General features: G+C 43.3%; 1 protein-coding gene across 1 annotated transcript; it reads right to left on the bottom strand.

Moving 5' to 3' along the window:
- Positions 1-276: 276 nt before the first annotated feature.
- Positions 277-12,163, bottom strand: LOC132320893 (E3 ubiquitin-protein ligase TRIM36-like; the record flags this gene model as incomplete). Its single annotated transcript, XM_059834526.1, has 9 exons — positions 277-631; positions 2,167-2,464; positions 2,768-3,061; positions 3,616-3,740; positions 4,402-4,655; positions 5,596-5,691; positions 6,774-6,920; positions 8,375-8,721; positions 11,947-12,163. Coding segments are annotated over 9 exons (2,133 nt in total), but the record flags the coding sequence as incomplete, so codon positions are not given.
- Positions 12,164-14,023: the final 1,860 nt, after the last annotated feature.

A 14,023-nucleotide genomic window follows, 5' to 3' on the forward strand; every position in this document is an offset into this window, starting at 1 on the left:
GGTTGCTAGTCAAACTTCTTCCCTGCTTCCCCCTGGGAAGAAAGTCTGTGGAGAAAAGCATTGCACAGATCACAAGAAAGGCAGGAGAGTTCCTGGAAGAACATTTCCCACTAGTGTGGGACGTGTCTGAACCGTTTGTTTAAAAAAAGCATGACCCAGAGGCTTGTAAGCAACATGTGGACAGAATGTAATTAATCAGGAGTGAAAACTAAGGTAGAATTCTTCTGCTCTCTCTCGTCTTCCACCTCAGAACAGCAATGGGAAGAGATCACTGCACTAGATGTCGTCGTGGTACTCCCCGTACTTTGCTGTGACAGGTTCCTCAAGATGAACTGCTGCACCACCCATTAAGGCAAATGCTGGGTACATTATGCCAGAGCAGTCCACCTCGCACTCATAAAGGCATTTCATACGGCCTGCGTCGTAGAACCCCACCTTGCCTTTGTCACAGTCGAGGCAGATGCCCAAGCACGATGGCAGGGGAAGGATTCTGCTCGCTGGATCCTTGGGGGCAGCAGGTGTTGTGGGGATAAAGAACTTCTTCATGCCTAAAGTGACCAGTGTGAAAGGCTGTGGTGAGTCAAAGAAGGCATCTTCACTCCCACTGTCATGACCACTGTCTTGCTCGTACCTAGAACAGAAAAACAACCATTTGCTTTTGTCAAATTCTGAAGGGGGATCAGTGATGTGAACTGGAGAAAACATTTTTGTAAGACAAGAAACACCACATGGTCACCTGCAAAACCTTGTGGGGTAAAAATATACCTAAGCCAGGAGGGAAGACGCATTTAGTAGGTGGAGAACACTCACTTGGGCCACTTCAGACAATAAATAACAGCTAAACGCTAACGAGGACAAGACCACAGAAGGCTTTACTAAGGAGCGGATGTATCTAAATGTACTCATGCTAGGTAATCATTAATGAACCTACAGGTAGAGCAAATTAGTTAACTTGAAAAGTAATTTAGCGACTATGACTAATGATTACAGACAAGGTATGTTTAACTTCATTTACATAATGTTAAATGACACGAGTAAATACATTTAACATGACTGTTGTCCTATGAGTTTTCCTCACCACTGCTGTATTACATTGTCTTTAAAATTCACAACACAAAAAGTAGTGGTTTAAGTTTTTGGTTTGGTGGTTTGGTTTTTTTTAAAGTGCTCTGCCTGGAGGTTTCCATGAACCCCTGTTTCCCAGCTGGTTACTGGGGAAAGTTTGCGGCCAGATTTGTTCAGTCTACATGCTTTTGCCCCCTACTTCTGTCACCAGATGAAGACACACTGGAGAAGCACACATTCTTCTGTGCCGACAATCCCTAGCTAGGTTTGCATTTTTGGGATGTCTGGGGGGAGATTGGATTTGTGTCAGCCAAAGTTTTCCAGGTATTTGTGTGGATAAGGAAAAAGAAATCAGGAAATCAGGATCTAATTTCTCACTTTGCAAAAAGCCTCCGTCTGGCTTTAAGCAGCTCAAGACACAGGCGTTCTTACACTTTCAGTATGTTACACAGGAGGAAGCTGATACATTTTTTACATTCCTGAAAAAGTTAAAGAGTCCTCAGGAGATAGCTTCCCAGCCTGCAGTTCCTAGACACATCCAGGCTTACTACAACCATACTTCAGAGCTGAAATCTTTTTATTGGTTTGTCCACTGTACTTTGGCTTGGGAACAGTAGCACTCCAGTACCATATGCAAGTGTATAGCCTGGGATAAGCCAGTGACTTGGAATCCACCGTGACGCAAGCTACAGCAAAGATACACAGATACACACAGTGAACATTGTACCTCTGAATGGCTGCCAAACCTAGTATGCTAAGGAAATTAAGGCAGAGTCTTACTATTGACAATTAAACATTGCTTCAATCTTGCAAGTGATGCTTTTTTTTTACCTTCTTGCTTTAACTGGCACATCTTGACATCTATAGGAACCTCATTTCTTTCCCAAAAAGAATGAAAATAGGACTCTGGATAATTACAACACCTTTCTGCTAATAGCAGGGGATGAACAGGACAACCTGCTTACAGCATATCCTTCAAGCTACTTTCCACTAGTTAGGTTCACCTTGTGTACTAATTGCGACCAGACTCACTCTTAACTTATTTTTTAAAAAGCCATCTCCTTATATAAAACATGTATCGAGCAAGAGTCTGCAATTTACCTTGAGCTGGTCACATCATGGGTATTATGGAACAATTTCTGTATCTGGTTGCTAGAAACAACTCCCACTTTCACCAGGTATGAATAGGCTTCCACACGAAAAGCCCAGACGTGCTTCCCTTTGGCAATCCCGGTGTCGCCAATGATGTAATCCAGGGTTGTGTAGCATCCGACCTGCATGCGCTCAGATCCCAGCAGTAGAGGAAATCCAGCCCTGCTTTCCACAGAGGTTCTTCCTGGGTTCAGCAGGAGATGTTCACTGTTGTACCCACATTTGTCATCAAAAAGAAAACTGAAAACTGAAAAACAGTATCCAAAAAAATTTCCTCTTAGTTAAGTATTTGGCCTTCTGTGCTTATAAACTACATTTTAAGTCATGCTGGCATCAGAATTTCTCACTTTTAAAGGCTACCGGGAACGTCATGCAAGCTAAAACGGTCTCAGCATGCCACCTACTTAACCTGTTTGTTAACAGTGCTTCTAAACATTTACGCAACCGGTAACAGTAGAGTAGAAGTCTGGGAACTACTGGAAACCACCTACAGCTCTTAACACCGACAGACACAGATTCAACACCTTGTGGACATAAGAAAACCCAATACCTGGAGCTGGAGGCGTATGCAAAATAACTTCTCGGCTCCAAGGGCTACAGATGGACCCTTTATATCCTCGAACTCTAAAGGCATAGGAGCTGTCATCATCAAGATCAGATATTACTTTGCTCTTGCTGCAAACTTTGATCTCCTGCCACGTCGCACTCTCCTCTTCTCCATTAAGCTTACGATACTCAAGAACATAGATATCAGCTGAGTCTGTCTTCCCAGGGCATTCCCAGCTGATCAGAGCTTTGTTGTACATTCTGCTCTGCTCTTCATTGATTTCTGGTATTTCTAGACCTGGAATGCCAGAGATTCAGGAGAAAAAAACCCTCAAATTTAGATAGATGTTGTTTTAGAATTAACCATACAAGCCCTTTGTTGAGTGGCTATAGCACTTGGGGGGGGTGGGGGTGGGGGCAGAAATCTGACTCAATCCGTTAAAGAGTACAGATGAGGATGGTTCCATTCATGCACTTACATAAATCCCTTACTTTCTGTTTTTACTTCGAAAGTTGTATTATTTATTTTTGCTGGCAGCTAAAAAAGCATCTAAAAGCCTATTCTTTTCTGTCATGTTAACAAAAAGCTTCTAGGAAGACCTAGTATTACTTAACTACAATGTTTTGGAAGCCAATGTAAACTGGTACTGAATGCAACGGCATCTTAGCTTCTTTTTCAAAGCTGAAGCTAGCATTGCTGCCAGGTAATGCCTTGTGGATCACAGAGACAGAAGGGACAATGCAAGTCACAAGACTGAGTTCTGCAGCTGCAGCCCTGCATAAGTTTTGCCTCTTTCCAGAGAAGCCCTTCAAGTCGTAACTTGAGAAAGACCTGATGCTCTCGCAATTTACCATTGGAATGGAAGGACAAGTCACCAAGGATCTCTTCTTGCTTAGCTATGTCCACCACAAAGTCTTCAAAAGTAGTTTCAGCTGCTGGCCTGAAGTTCTTCAGAGATTCAGTAGCTTTTTGGATTCTGAAAGCACAGAAGCAAAGGGATGGCAGAACAGAGAAAAGGGAATTCACATGTGTGCATTCCTTAAACTAAAAATGCTAGGTTTTGCTTTATAAAAAGTGCTGTTTTCATGTACTTACTGATGTCTCCCAGAAATTTCTGTCTCTCTAGACAGAATTCAAATGCAAAATTTAAGGTCTTTTGTACAGCAGTGTAAAGGTATCAGTGTAAAGATAATGAAGAGGTAATCGTTCAGCTGGTAGAGCATTTTAACAATTTGGGGCATTATGTTCAAAGAACAAAACAGATGTGAAGCGCTAATGGAGAACAGCTATTAAGATCAAAGACTTTAAAGCCAGAAGAGACCTGTTAGATTAACTTGCAAATACCCGATACAATCTCTGAGCAAAGGAATGTGTCAGTGAGCTGAATGGGCTACCCTTCCAGTGCAGTCCTACTGAACAAGGCCACGTGTTGTCACAGGACAGAGCCCCTCCTGACTGCTGTTTCTTAACGCACACTGTAATGTAGCAATTTCTACTGAACGGTACTGGGACCATCTCTGAGCCTTTGCAATACAAGGTACTGCATTCAGTACTTTGCTAGCAGGTGTCAAAAGAATATGACTGACCAGACATCCTGGAACAGTATCTGTACTTCAAACAGAAGATAATGAAGATACCTGTCATGAAGCTGTTTTGCTGTTTGAACAAAACAAGATGGATCAGTTTCTTTAAGCACCTCTTGAGCATATCCTACAAGGCCATTATTTTCCAGGAGCCCTTGATATTCCTCTGCTTGCGTTTGCAATTTTTCCAGCCTTAAATTCTTAGAAGTTTCAATTGCCCTAAGAGCTGCGGACTTCTTCTCTTCTAGGACATGAGATAATTTCTCAAAGCTCTGAGATGCTTCTTCTTTAGCTCGTTCACTGTTGCACTAGGAGGGAACAAAAGACATTTTAGACAGATTCCACAGCACTGTGGCTGTGTACAGAAACATACCTCAAGTTGTTCAAGGTATCACAGCAATCTAGTCATCCATTTGACAGACAAGACTAATGAGCTTTGTTATGCCCATCAGCACTGAAAATGTGATCAGCACTGCACCCAAGCTAGTAAGCGTTTACTGGATCAACACAGAGAACGAAGAGCAGGAAAGTATTCCTCTGATTATGTCTTGAGTTACGCATAGCATGTGTCTAAACAGCTCATGGAAAAGCACTGTAAAAACAGGTCAGTTTCTGAAGTCTTCATGCCCAAGAGCTAGGTGCTCCTCCACCTTCCCCAACCACACTGAGATGGGGGTCCAGCCCAGCTTCTCACATATGCCCTCAGAACTGTAGGGTCACCTCTAACTAGTGCCCTGGATAAAAGGAACTACAAAGCACAGAGACAATCTTTATCAAGATACAGGCAGGGCCAGGAGCTCCTGCAATTTCTGCCATTGTGTTTTTCAGCTTGTACGTGAGCTCCCAGCTCTGACTCTTCTGCAGGGAGATTTGACTCTTCATTCTGACTTTATTGCAACATCCTCAAGGCGGCAAACAGCCAGTGTAAATTGTGAAGCACCGTTAATACACAAGAGCTGTAAGTCTAACCCACCTCTCTTTGATTAAGGTATCAAACAAGCTTTCTTTCAATTAAATTTACAGCAGCACCCAAAACTTAACTTCCCTCTGTATGTTGCCCATATTTCCAACACTGTCAGGATTAGGTCTTACCATTTGTGATTCAGGACTAACACAAACTGTTCAGAAATTGTTTTACTGGCTAACTGAAAAAAGCCAAAGGATTTGAAACACTTCAGTGAAAACAGTTTGAGTCTCTGCTGTGTCCCTGCAAGGGCTATCCCCAGCCAACACGGAAGACACTCTTACCTCTGTTTCTTTCAGCAGCAGATCCAGCTGTGTGATGTGAGCTTTCACCTGGCTCTCCTTACTGATGAGGTACTCAATATCTTTTGAAAGCTTCTCCTGTTAAAACAAAACAGCGAGCTAGCAGAAGAAGGGTATCCCACCCAAACCGACAACCAGCACAGGCAGGTCATCCAGCTAGCACTCGCTTTATCTAGTTACAAGGACAACAGCCTGCCACCAGTTATGAGCAGCAACCCTGCGGAGAATTGCTCAGTGACCCGCAATGACTGCACAGGGACATCAGGCCACTGATGTGGGCAGGACTGGGGGCACAGCCTCTAAGGACAAGAGGTAACAGCCTCTAAGGACAAGAGGTAACAGCCTCAGCTGGCTCAGTCTTCCCCAGCCACAAGTGCCACCTTCTCTTAGGCTAGGAACATGAGGCTTCAGGACGTTACTAAAACTTACAGAAAAGCCACGTTAGTTATTAACTCATTTGTAGTAAGATTTGCTAGAAGAATGAGTGGTTCAAAGCATGAACTTAGGAGTGTCTCTGCATTTCCTGACTTGCAAGAGTTAACAGCTGTACAGGAAAAGCCTTGCAAACAGGCAAGGAGGCCAAAGAGCACAAGGCAGGCTGGTCTGGTCTTCCCCCACCCCCCGCCCCCCCTTTTTTTTTTCTTGTGAGCAAGAGAGGAAGAAAAGGAAGAAGAGGAGGTAGAAGCAATCATTCTTTAACAACAAAGCAATGTTTGCAAGTCTTCCCTGTTGTACTGCGAATTAACAGCTATGCAACTTCAGAAACATATAAGGTCCCAACAGATACTTCCAATGCAAATTTTTCAGGAGTGCTTCTGAAGCCACAAGGACACTTACCTGAAAAAAGCTAGATTGTAAAGTATAAACTGCTTAAACCTTTTGCATTGGTCAGTACTGCTATACTTTAGTTGGCTAAAACAAGGTGGAAGGACTTTTAAGAGGTTATGTTTCAAGCCTCATAGAAAATACAGTTTCTCAGAAGTGCGCTATGTCACACTAATATAGATATTAACAGATGTTGCACAACAGCATGCCTCATGACTAGTTCAGTGTCCTCTAAACACACATCCTGGCTTCCTGCCACAGGGAGTTTGCCCTTACACCAGAAGCTCAGTACTTTTCCCCTTCTTAAGGCCAGGTCCAACAATATTTACTTTTACCTTAAGGGTTTTGTAGGCAGTTCTCATGGTTGTTACTCTATGGTTTGCATGACATCCACCCAGTTTACAAAGATGACAAACAGGCCTTCTGCAGATTTCACAGTACATGTTTACCCTCTCCATTTCATGTTCTGGACACATCACAATCTGAAAAAAAAAGAGAGCAGAGAGAATGCAGGTGTACTTCCAAAAACTGAGGTGGCCAACAAACCATCAAAACACTAAATCACCCCACAGCAGCATCTGATTTCATCAGTGGATTCTTTATATTCAGTTTATCTTCCACCTTTTATATTTGTCTATGCCAGTGAAAGCCAGCAGATGAACACACACAGTTTCACGAGGTTCACAGTGAGTAAACCTGTAGCGATGTCTGTGTACACATCATGTAGCCTCCATACTGCAATCAACCATTTTGCTAATCCCTGAAGTTGTTTGCGTGCCTCAAGCTCCCTACACTCCTGTTCAGAGCTGTAAATGCAATATATAACACAGCCACGCTGCCAAATTTAACTGTGTCCATGCCAGCATCTCTTGAAACAACTACGAACTGTCTTAAGGCAGGAGTTGACATAATACTGTAATGATTTAAATTTCAGCTAGACTCTGATCAGCCACATAGCCATTGCTCTTGGAGCAACAGATGAAATGCAGCCACACCCCCAGTCACAGTCATTTGAAAGATAAAAGGCTCCAGTGTTTCATTTTTTCTGTCTGACTCCAATTACAAGTTGTTCATGCTGAGCGTTAATTCCAGTAGCAGCTTAAACAGCATTGCGAAAAAGCTGGTGTTTGCTAAAAGTAATCTTTCAAAAATTGAACACGTTGAAGTAACTGCTCGAAGAGGCAAAAAAAGTGCTGCTCAACTCCAAGCTCAAGCAACAGATAAAACCGTCTAAAAGGGGGTGGGTGGGGGTGGGTGGGTGTGCTTGTGCACATGTGTGCGTGTGTGTTTTAAAAAAAAAGAAATGCTTTGCCTCGTTCCAGAGCACTGAAAGACATTTGGGTCCATCTACTCCATGTTACCAAAGAGAAGCTCTTGAGAAAGCTTTTCAGTGTCATGTCAAGGAGGAGAACACGACATCAGTGCCAACAGTCAAGCTTTAAAAGCATCATCTTTTAACACACGCACACACATACAAGAAAGGACAGGAAAGGGCTCAAAAATAGAAGTGAGTAGCATAAATATGGACACACTAAGCTAAAATTGCAAACCATCTCTGAAACCAACTCTCAAGCCCCAAATGTTATCTTAGTCTATGGTGAAAAGCCCAGAGACACCAGTCTCGCTAGCACCTTGGTACATAAGACTGTCATTCAGCAGAATATGCAATAAGCTATCCCATTGTCATTGACTGCTGGATTCGGGGGGAGGTGCGAGGAGAGAAGGAAACTTCCAGGAGAATCATCTGTGCAGGCAGACATGTTCAAAACTGCAGTCATGCTGTCAGCAAGAACAAAAGCTTATGGTTCACTCAATGAATAACAGCAATAGTCAAAAAAGGAACAACGGTCCCAAAAAGCAACTACCATTGCACAGATATGTCTGAAGCTATATGCAAATGCTGCAACCCAAATTCTATAAGATACGGGATACTTACCTTGGGTCTGAAGTTGGTGGTTGGTCCTACATGTTTATGTTGGGCTTTCACAGTTCCCCAAGGATGGTGTATTTTGAAACATTCGTTGCAATAGCTTGCCCTGCAGTCCATGCAGCTCTTTGTGGCCTCTTGAGGTGGAGGTCTGCAGAAATCGCACATAATAGCAATGGCTGCCCTGGCTGCCTGTCTGTATCTTTCCACAATGGTTTCCAAAGTAAAGTTGCGAAATAAGCCATTGATGCCACGTTCTCCGAGATCAGTATCCCGCTGGCAACCCGGACAAGGAAACAGACTCGATCTAGGAGTCAGTGAATTACGTTTTCTGCCTGTGTAGACACCAAATCCTGGTTTAGGAGGAGTGTAAACAGAAGAGGTTTAGATTTTAAAGGGAGAAGCACAGGAATTTATGAACCAATTTCAAACTATCGTAGCACATCATCCAAACCAGTACAATACCAATTCATATGCACTCTGCCAAGCCAAAGAGAATACATTTGCCATGACAAGGTAGTGTAATGTCTGAGTTCAGGGGGCATTACAAACTACTACTCTAAAACTTAATTCTACGGTAAGGTTAATTTAGCTATTCCAATCCTATCTTCTTCGTCTAGTTTTGCATGCACTCAAGCCGCAGCCTTTCAAAAGACTAAACACAAAACCTTCCGGAAACCAGTTGGTTTTAGGCTAACTGGCTGCCCACATAGAGAGCAACAGCTTCGTAACACGCTGAAGTGTAAGATGTCTATTCCCAGAGTGAGACTGGTTATTCCCAGACAAATATAGCCAACTTGGAGCTCCCTGAAGTTTGCTTTGGCCGAGTCAAACTTACCTGGCTTACCCCAAGAGGCATCATAAAAATCTAAAGAGGAAAACAAGAGAACTAGATATCACCAGTACGAAATCTCAGCCAAATCATTCAGTCCAAATACGTAGAGGCTGACTTGGCCCTTGCTGAACGGCCTTGATAAAGGAGGGCTGCTAAGTAAGCCCCGCACACCAAAGGGGATGCTGAGACGGTTATGTCTGAGAGATTCCTCTACCTTGAACTGGGGAACCCCAGATCTGCATGGTTACACAAGGGTACAGCTTATCTCTTTTCATTTCAAAAGGGGACAGTAGAGAAGCTGCCCTCCTACGAAACAGCTATGCACAAATTTCCCCTCTTCTCCAAAATAAAGTGATCCAAGGCTCAAGTCAAGTCGCAAGCCTAGGGATTCTTTGGAGCCTGTTCCAGGGGATGGCTCACACAGACCCAAAAACTATTTACAGGGTAACATTCTTGAGGCTATCAAACAGAGAGTGCATCCCCATGTCTCACTCATGAACCCACAGGGCACAACTATCAAAATTAGTCCTTTATGTATTACTGAAGCAGGTTAAGCCAGTGTTTAGGCTTAACATGTATCCTCTCAGCCTCCCCTTACAAAGAAATAAAAAACCATTCTCTCGAGCTGGAGCATGGTTTTAAGATCCCCTTGAGATGACTGCATGTTGGTATAACTAATTTGTAAATAGAGGTATGACTTCAAGCTGAATTCTTAGTGTTGAAACTGGTTCTTCTTCAGAAAGTGAAATTTGGTCCCATCTGTATTTAGTGAGGATCTTCCCATCAGAAATGTTGATGCTTCATTTCTTTTTGAAGTGTCCTTTGATGCTATCCAAAAGACACTTGCCTTGTGTCACTCTTCTGTGGGTGCTTCACCCAACAATCCAAAACCTCCCTACCTCTCACGCCCTTTCCAGTCTCTTTAAAAAAACAAACCAACACTCCTGTAAGAAACTAGTTCCTTTAAAAATCTTCAAAATGTACCCCATGGTAGTTATGCATCACTATCAGCTAAGAAGCCACAACCAGAGCATGAATAAATGTCAGTCTCAAACTCGGCTGGTCTCATGCTTTTCTGTAGGTTCTGAGCAGAACAGCTAGACTGCATTAACAGAACAGTATGGGTGACATCTAGTAGCATCTAAATGTCAGGTTCCCAAGGGAGCTCTGCCTCCTCTGTGCACAGCGTGGACGGTGCCACAGCACTGCCTGCGCACCCCATCATGCTAGATCACTATTTCTACTGCCCGACAGAGAGCAAGCTGGAGGGCAGCTTTCCACGGAAGATTAAGGATTACCTCCTTACTTACACTGCTGAAAGCAGCATGGGGGGCCTGGTCCCCACGCACAGCCTGTCTGATACTGCCACACTTGGCAAGCCACAGTTCTCACAAGGAGGCCAGGTCACCCACGGTGCGCCCACCACTCCTTAGGCACCCAACCTGGTGCCCTGATGTCCACGTTGTAAAACCACGTAGTGGACAGCTGCAGCAGAAACCGGTGACCGCTTCAGTCCATGCATACAATGCCGTGACAGAACATCATGCTTACTGAGGAAAAAAGGGACTAGACTTGGATTTGGGAGATGGCAGTCACCAGTGGGCTCTCTTCATTCAAACTTCACATAACGCTGCAGGTAGAGAGAGCTGAGAAAGCAGCTGAAATGTATGCAGAGCTAAACAGTGATTGTGGGGCTGTGCACCCCATATCCAGAAAACAGGACTGTAATGAAGACAACTAGTTATTTCGTTTGGGGATTCCCTCAAATGATGCAAGCCTCAACCTGCCAAGCTACAGCAAACACAGCATTTGCTTATCAAACTGATCCTGAAAGAGTACCAGTACTAACAACTCAAGAGTTGTTTAAAAGAAGTGGGTGAAATAAAATATTTGAGCTTTGAAAACTGGGAAGGGGATGATGAACGTTAGTAACATACAAAATACAAGACACAGCTTTAGGGTTTGTCTTGTGGGCGACTCTTCCAGATCACTGCGGACTGCGGTTTTAAAGTGGACAGTTACGTCAGAAGGAAGCCTAAAAGCCAAGATGAGGTTTCTTTCAAGAAGTACTTTCGATGTATCTGTGTAAAAGAACAACTCATCTGTGGATTACACAACAGCTGTAAGAATCTTTCTAGTGTGACATCACAAAGAGCATGAGGAGTGCTCCTTAAAGCTTCCAGAGCAGACCACACTGGAAGAGGCAGTTAGTGCAGTCTTCTTACAGTCATCTGTCTCCCAATTCTGCAACCGTGCAATAACCATCATCTATGGAAAATGATTTATTGTAAGCGTAATGAATTGGGTAGGACAAACCCATCATTTGCAAAGTCTGCAGAGGCTCAGAAGGAAGTCGAACTACTCAATTTAGGCTGGCCGAAACCTGAGAGAACCACCTCAACAGTACCACTGACAGGCAATAAAACTGCTGAAATCTACACCTCAACATCGACGCTATTGAACATGATGCTACTGCATCTCAATGTAACTGAAATACAGGAATAAACAAATAGAATGGTTACAAAGATTTACAGGACGCCACAAAGACTGATCTATTATATATGAAATAGAGTGCACTGTCCTTAAAAATATTCCCATTGTTCTTGCCACAGAATGAACAAGACTCGCACTATCCCTAAGTCATCTCTTTAACTGCATCAGGAGTACCGGGAAGACATTTTACCAATGCAGACGCAATTCGGCTCAAGTCAGTCGAACACATAAAATAAGGAAAACACGCAAAAATTCCGATACGTACCTGATCTACTAATCCTGTCCACGCTAGAAGAAGAGCTTTGAATTTGAGGGCTACTCTGATTAGAGGATTCAGAGCCTCCATCAGCGAAAGAGTCTTCAAATGCAGAGAGTATTTCTTTCACACATTTGTGACAGACATTGTGCTGGCAAGGAAGGATCAGTGGATGGGTAAATAATTCCTTGCATGCTGGGCAGATGAGCTCTCTTTCGATACCCTTAATGGTAACCTTCATGACAGAAAGAGGGAAAACCAAGTGTAAGTGCAGAAAACGTGAGCCAGCAAGACTTACTGCACAGCTGTATGTCTGTATGTCACAAAAGCCCAGCTCTCTAGAATAATCGTTCTATTCTAGAATCGCACATTCTAGCTGGTTTGAGGCATTCCGCTGGTTAACGCTGCAAACAAATCTCAATTAACATTTATGAAAGCACTGACAACATTCCTTTCAACTGAAATGAACACCGCCACTAGGCAAACTCGGTTCATCTTTAGGTCATGTCTGCCTTGCAGGGGAGGAAAGGAGAGGAGGGGAGTAGTCTTAATTCCACTCAAGGACCTAGTGAAACGAAAGCAACCATACTTCTTAACAATAGGAATCCATATGTTTAACTCAGCTCGCTCGCTCGCTTTTCAAGAAGGGGGGGTGGGGGAGGGAGAAAAAAGAAATTAAGTGTCAGACTGGTTAAACAACAGGCTTTCCCGCCGTGTAATCCACATTTAAGCACTGGAACTGCCTTGACTTCGTTAGGCTAATAGTTCCAGTCCGGAACATTATCTGTTTGTTTATTTATTTCCTGCACAAAGAGCCGCCCGTGGATCTGTGCAGCTCTTCAGTAATTTAATGACCCCACAGCCATCTGGCACTGCGCTCCGCTCCTGCTCTGACAGTATTGGTTTCGGCTATGTTCACTGAGGGAAGTGTTATATGGATTTTTCAAACATCATCAAGAGGAAAAGACTACTTTTTCAGAAGCATAATATATCACCTACTACTGTTGGGGTCTTTCCCATGCTGTTCTACTGGGTTTATAAAATACCTTACGAGCAGCAACTCTTTTGCGCAGCAACGTGTCTGTAAGATCCTGCCCCAAAAAATCATCAGAAATTGAGACATATTTGGGGCATCATGAGTCATAAAATGTATACAGTCGAGGTTGGGAGCAAATCTGGGGAGTGAGTGAGACTATTTTTACTTATTACCTCGCATTTGGCACAGCTGGATGGATCATATGGCAGCTTATGCAGTCACCATGCACATTACCTTTTAAAAACTTGACAGCTACGATGTGGTTACCCTTAAAAAGCATTCCTCTCCTTTTCCTCTTCCCCCTCCCTCTGCATCTGTGCTCCTGAAACAGCTACCTGGATCTGCCAGAAGGACGGAGAAATTCAGTAAAGGTCTTGTTTGCAGGGAAAATTCCGTGTCCAAACCCCAGTATCCCTTCATGCAAATGGCAAACAGACAAGAACAAGATAGTACTCCTCTTTGATCTTCTACAAATGTACCCCTTTGATTCGTATCTAAAGACAGAATAACAGAATATTGTGCTCTAGGTACAGGGCTCTTCTCTTTTTCAGGATAGGTCTTTTTTAGTTTTTCTGCACCTAGACAACAAGTTTCTGAGGAACTTACTAACTTGGGCACCTTCCGCCGTTTCAGATTGTCTTGCACATTTTGCTTCCTGTCATTTTGAGTTCCTCCTGTTCCTATTCCGGTCATTGCACTGTGTTTTGGCAGCTGTTTTCTGACAATCTCCTTTGCCTCAGGAGCAGCAGAGGTATGCTGGTCTTAAAAAAAAAATAAAAAAATCTTCCCTGCACATTAGACTTCACGTAGGGTAGACCTCAAACAAATGCTTCTCCCATATTTTTCCCTATCTTTCTGTGTACTTTAAAAGCATTTGTTTGGATACAGACTCAAATAAGTGGGAGCGCTGAGCATTGCATTTGCAGTGAGCTCAGTAAATGGTTTAGATCAAAGTAATCTTCTCAAAAAATATGTGCACCTTTGCTCTGGAACAATTTTTGACTTTTATGCTATTGATCCTGGGAGAAGCACCTGAAA

Source organism: Gavia stellata, unplaced genomic scaffold, assembly GCF_030936135.1.
Source record: "Gavia stellata isolate bGavSte3 unplaced genomic scaffold, bGavSte3.hap2 HAP2_SCAFFOLD_34, whole genome shotgun sequence".
Classification (NCBI taxonomy): Eukaryota; Metazoa; Chordata; class Aves; order Gaviiformes; family Gaviidae; genus Gavia; species Gavia stellata.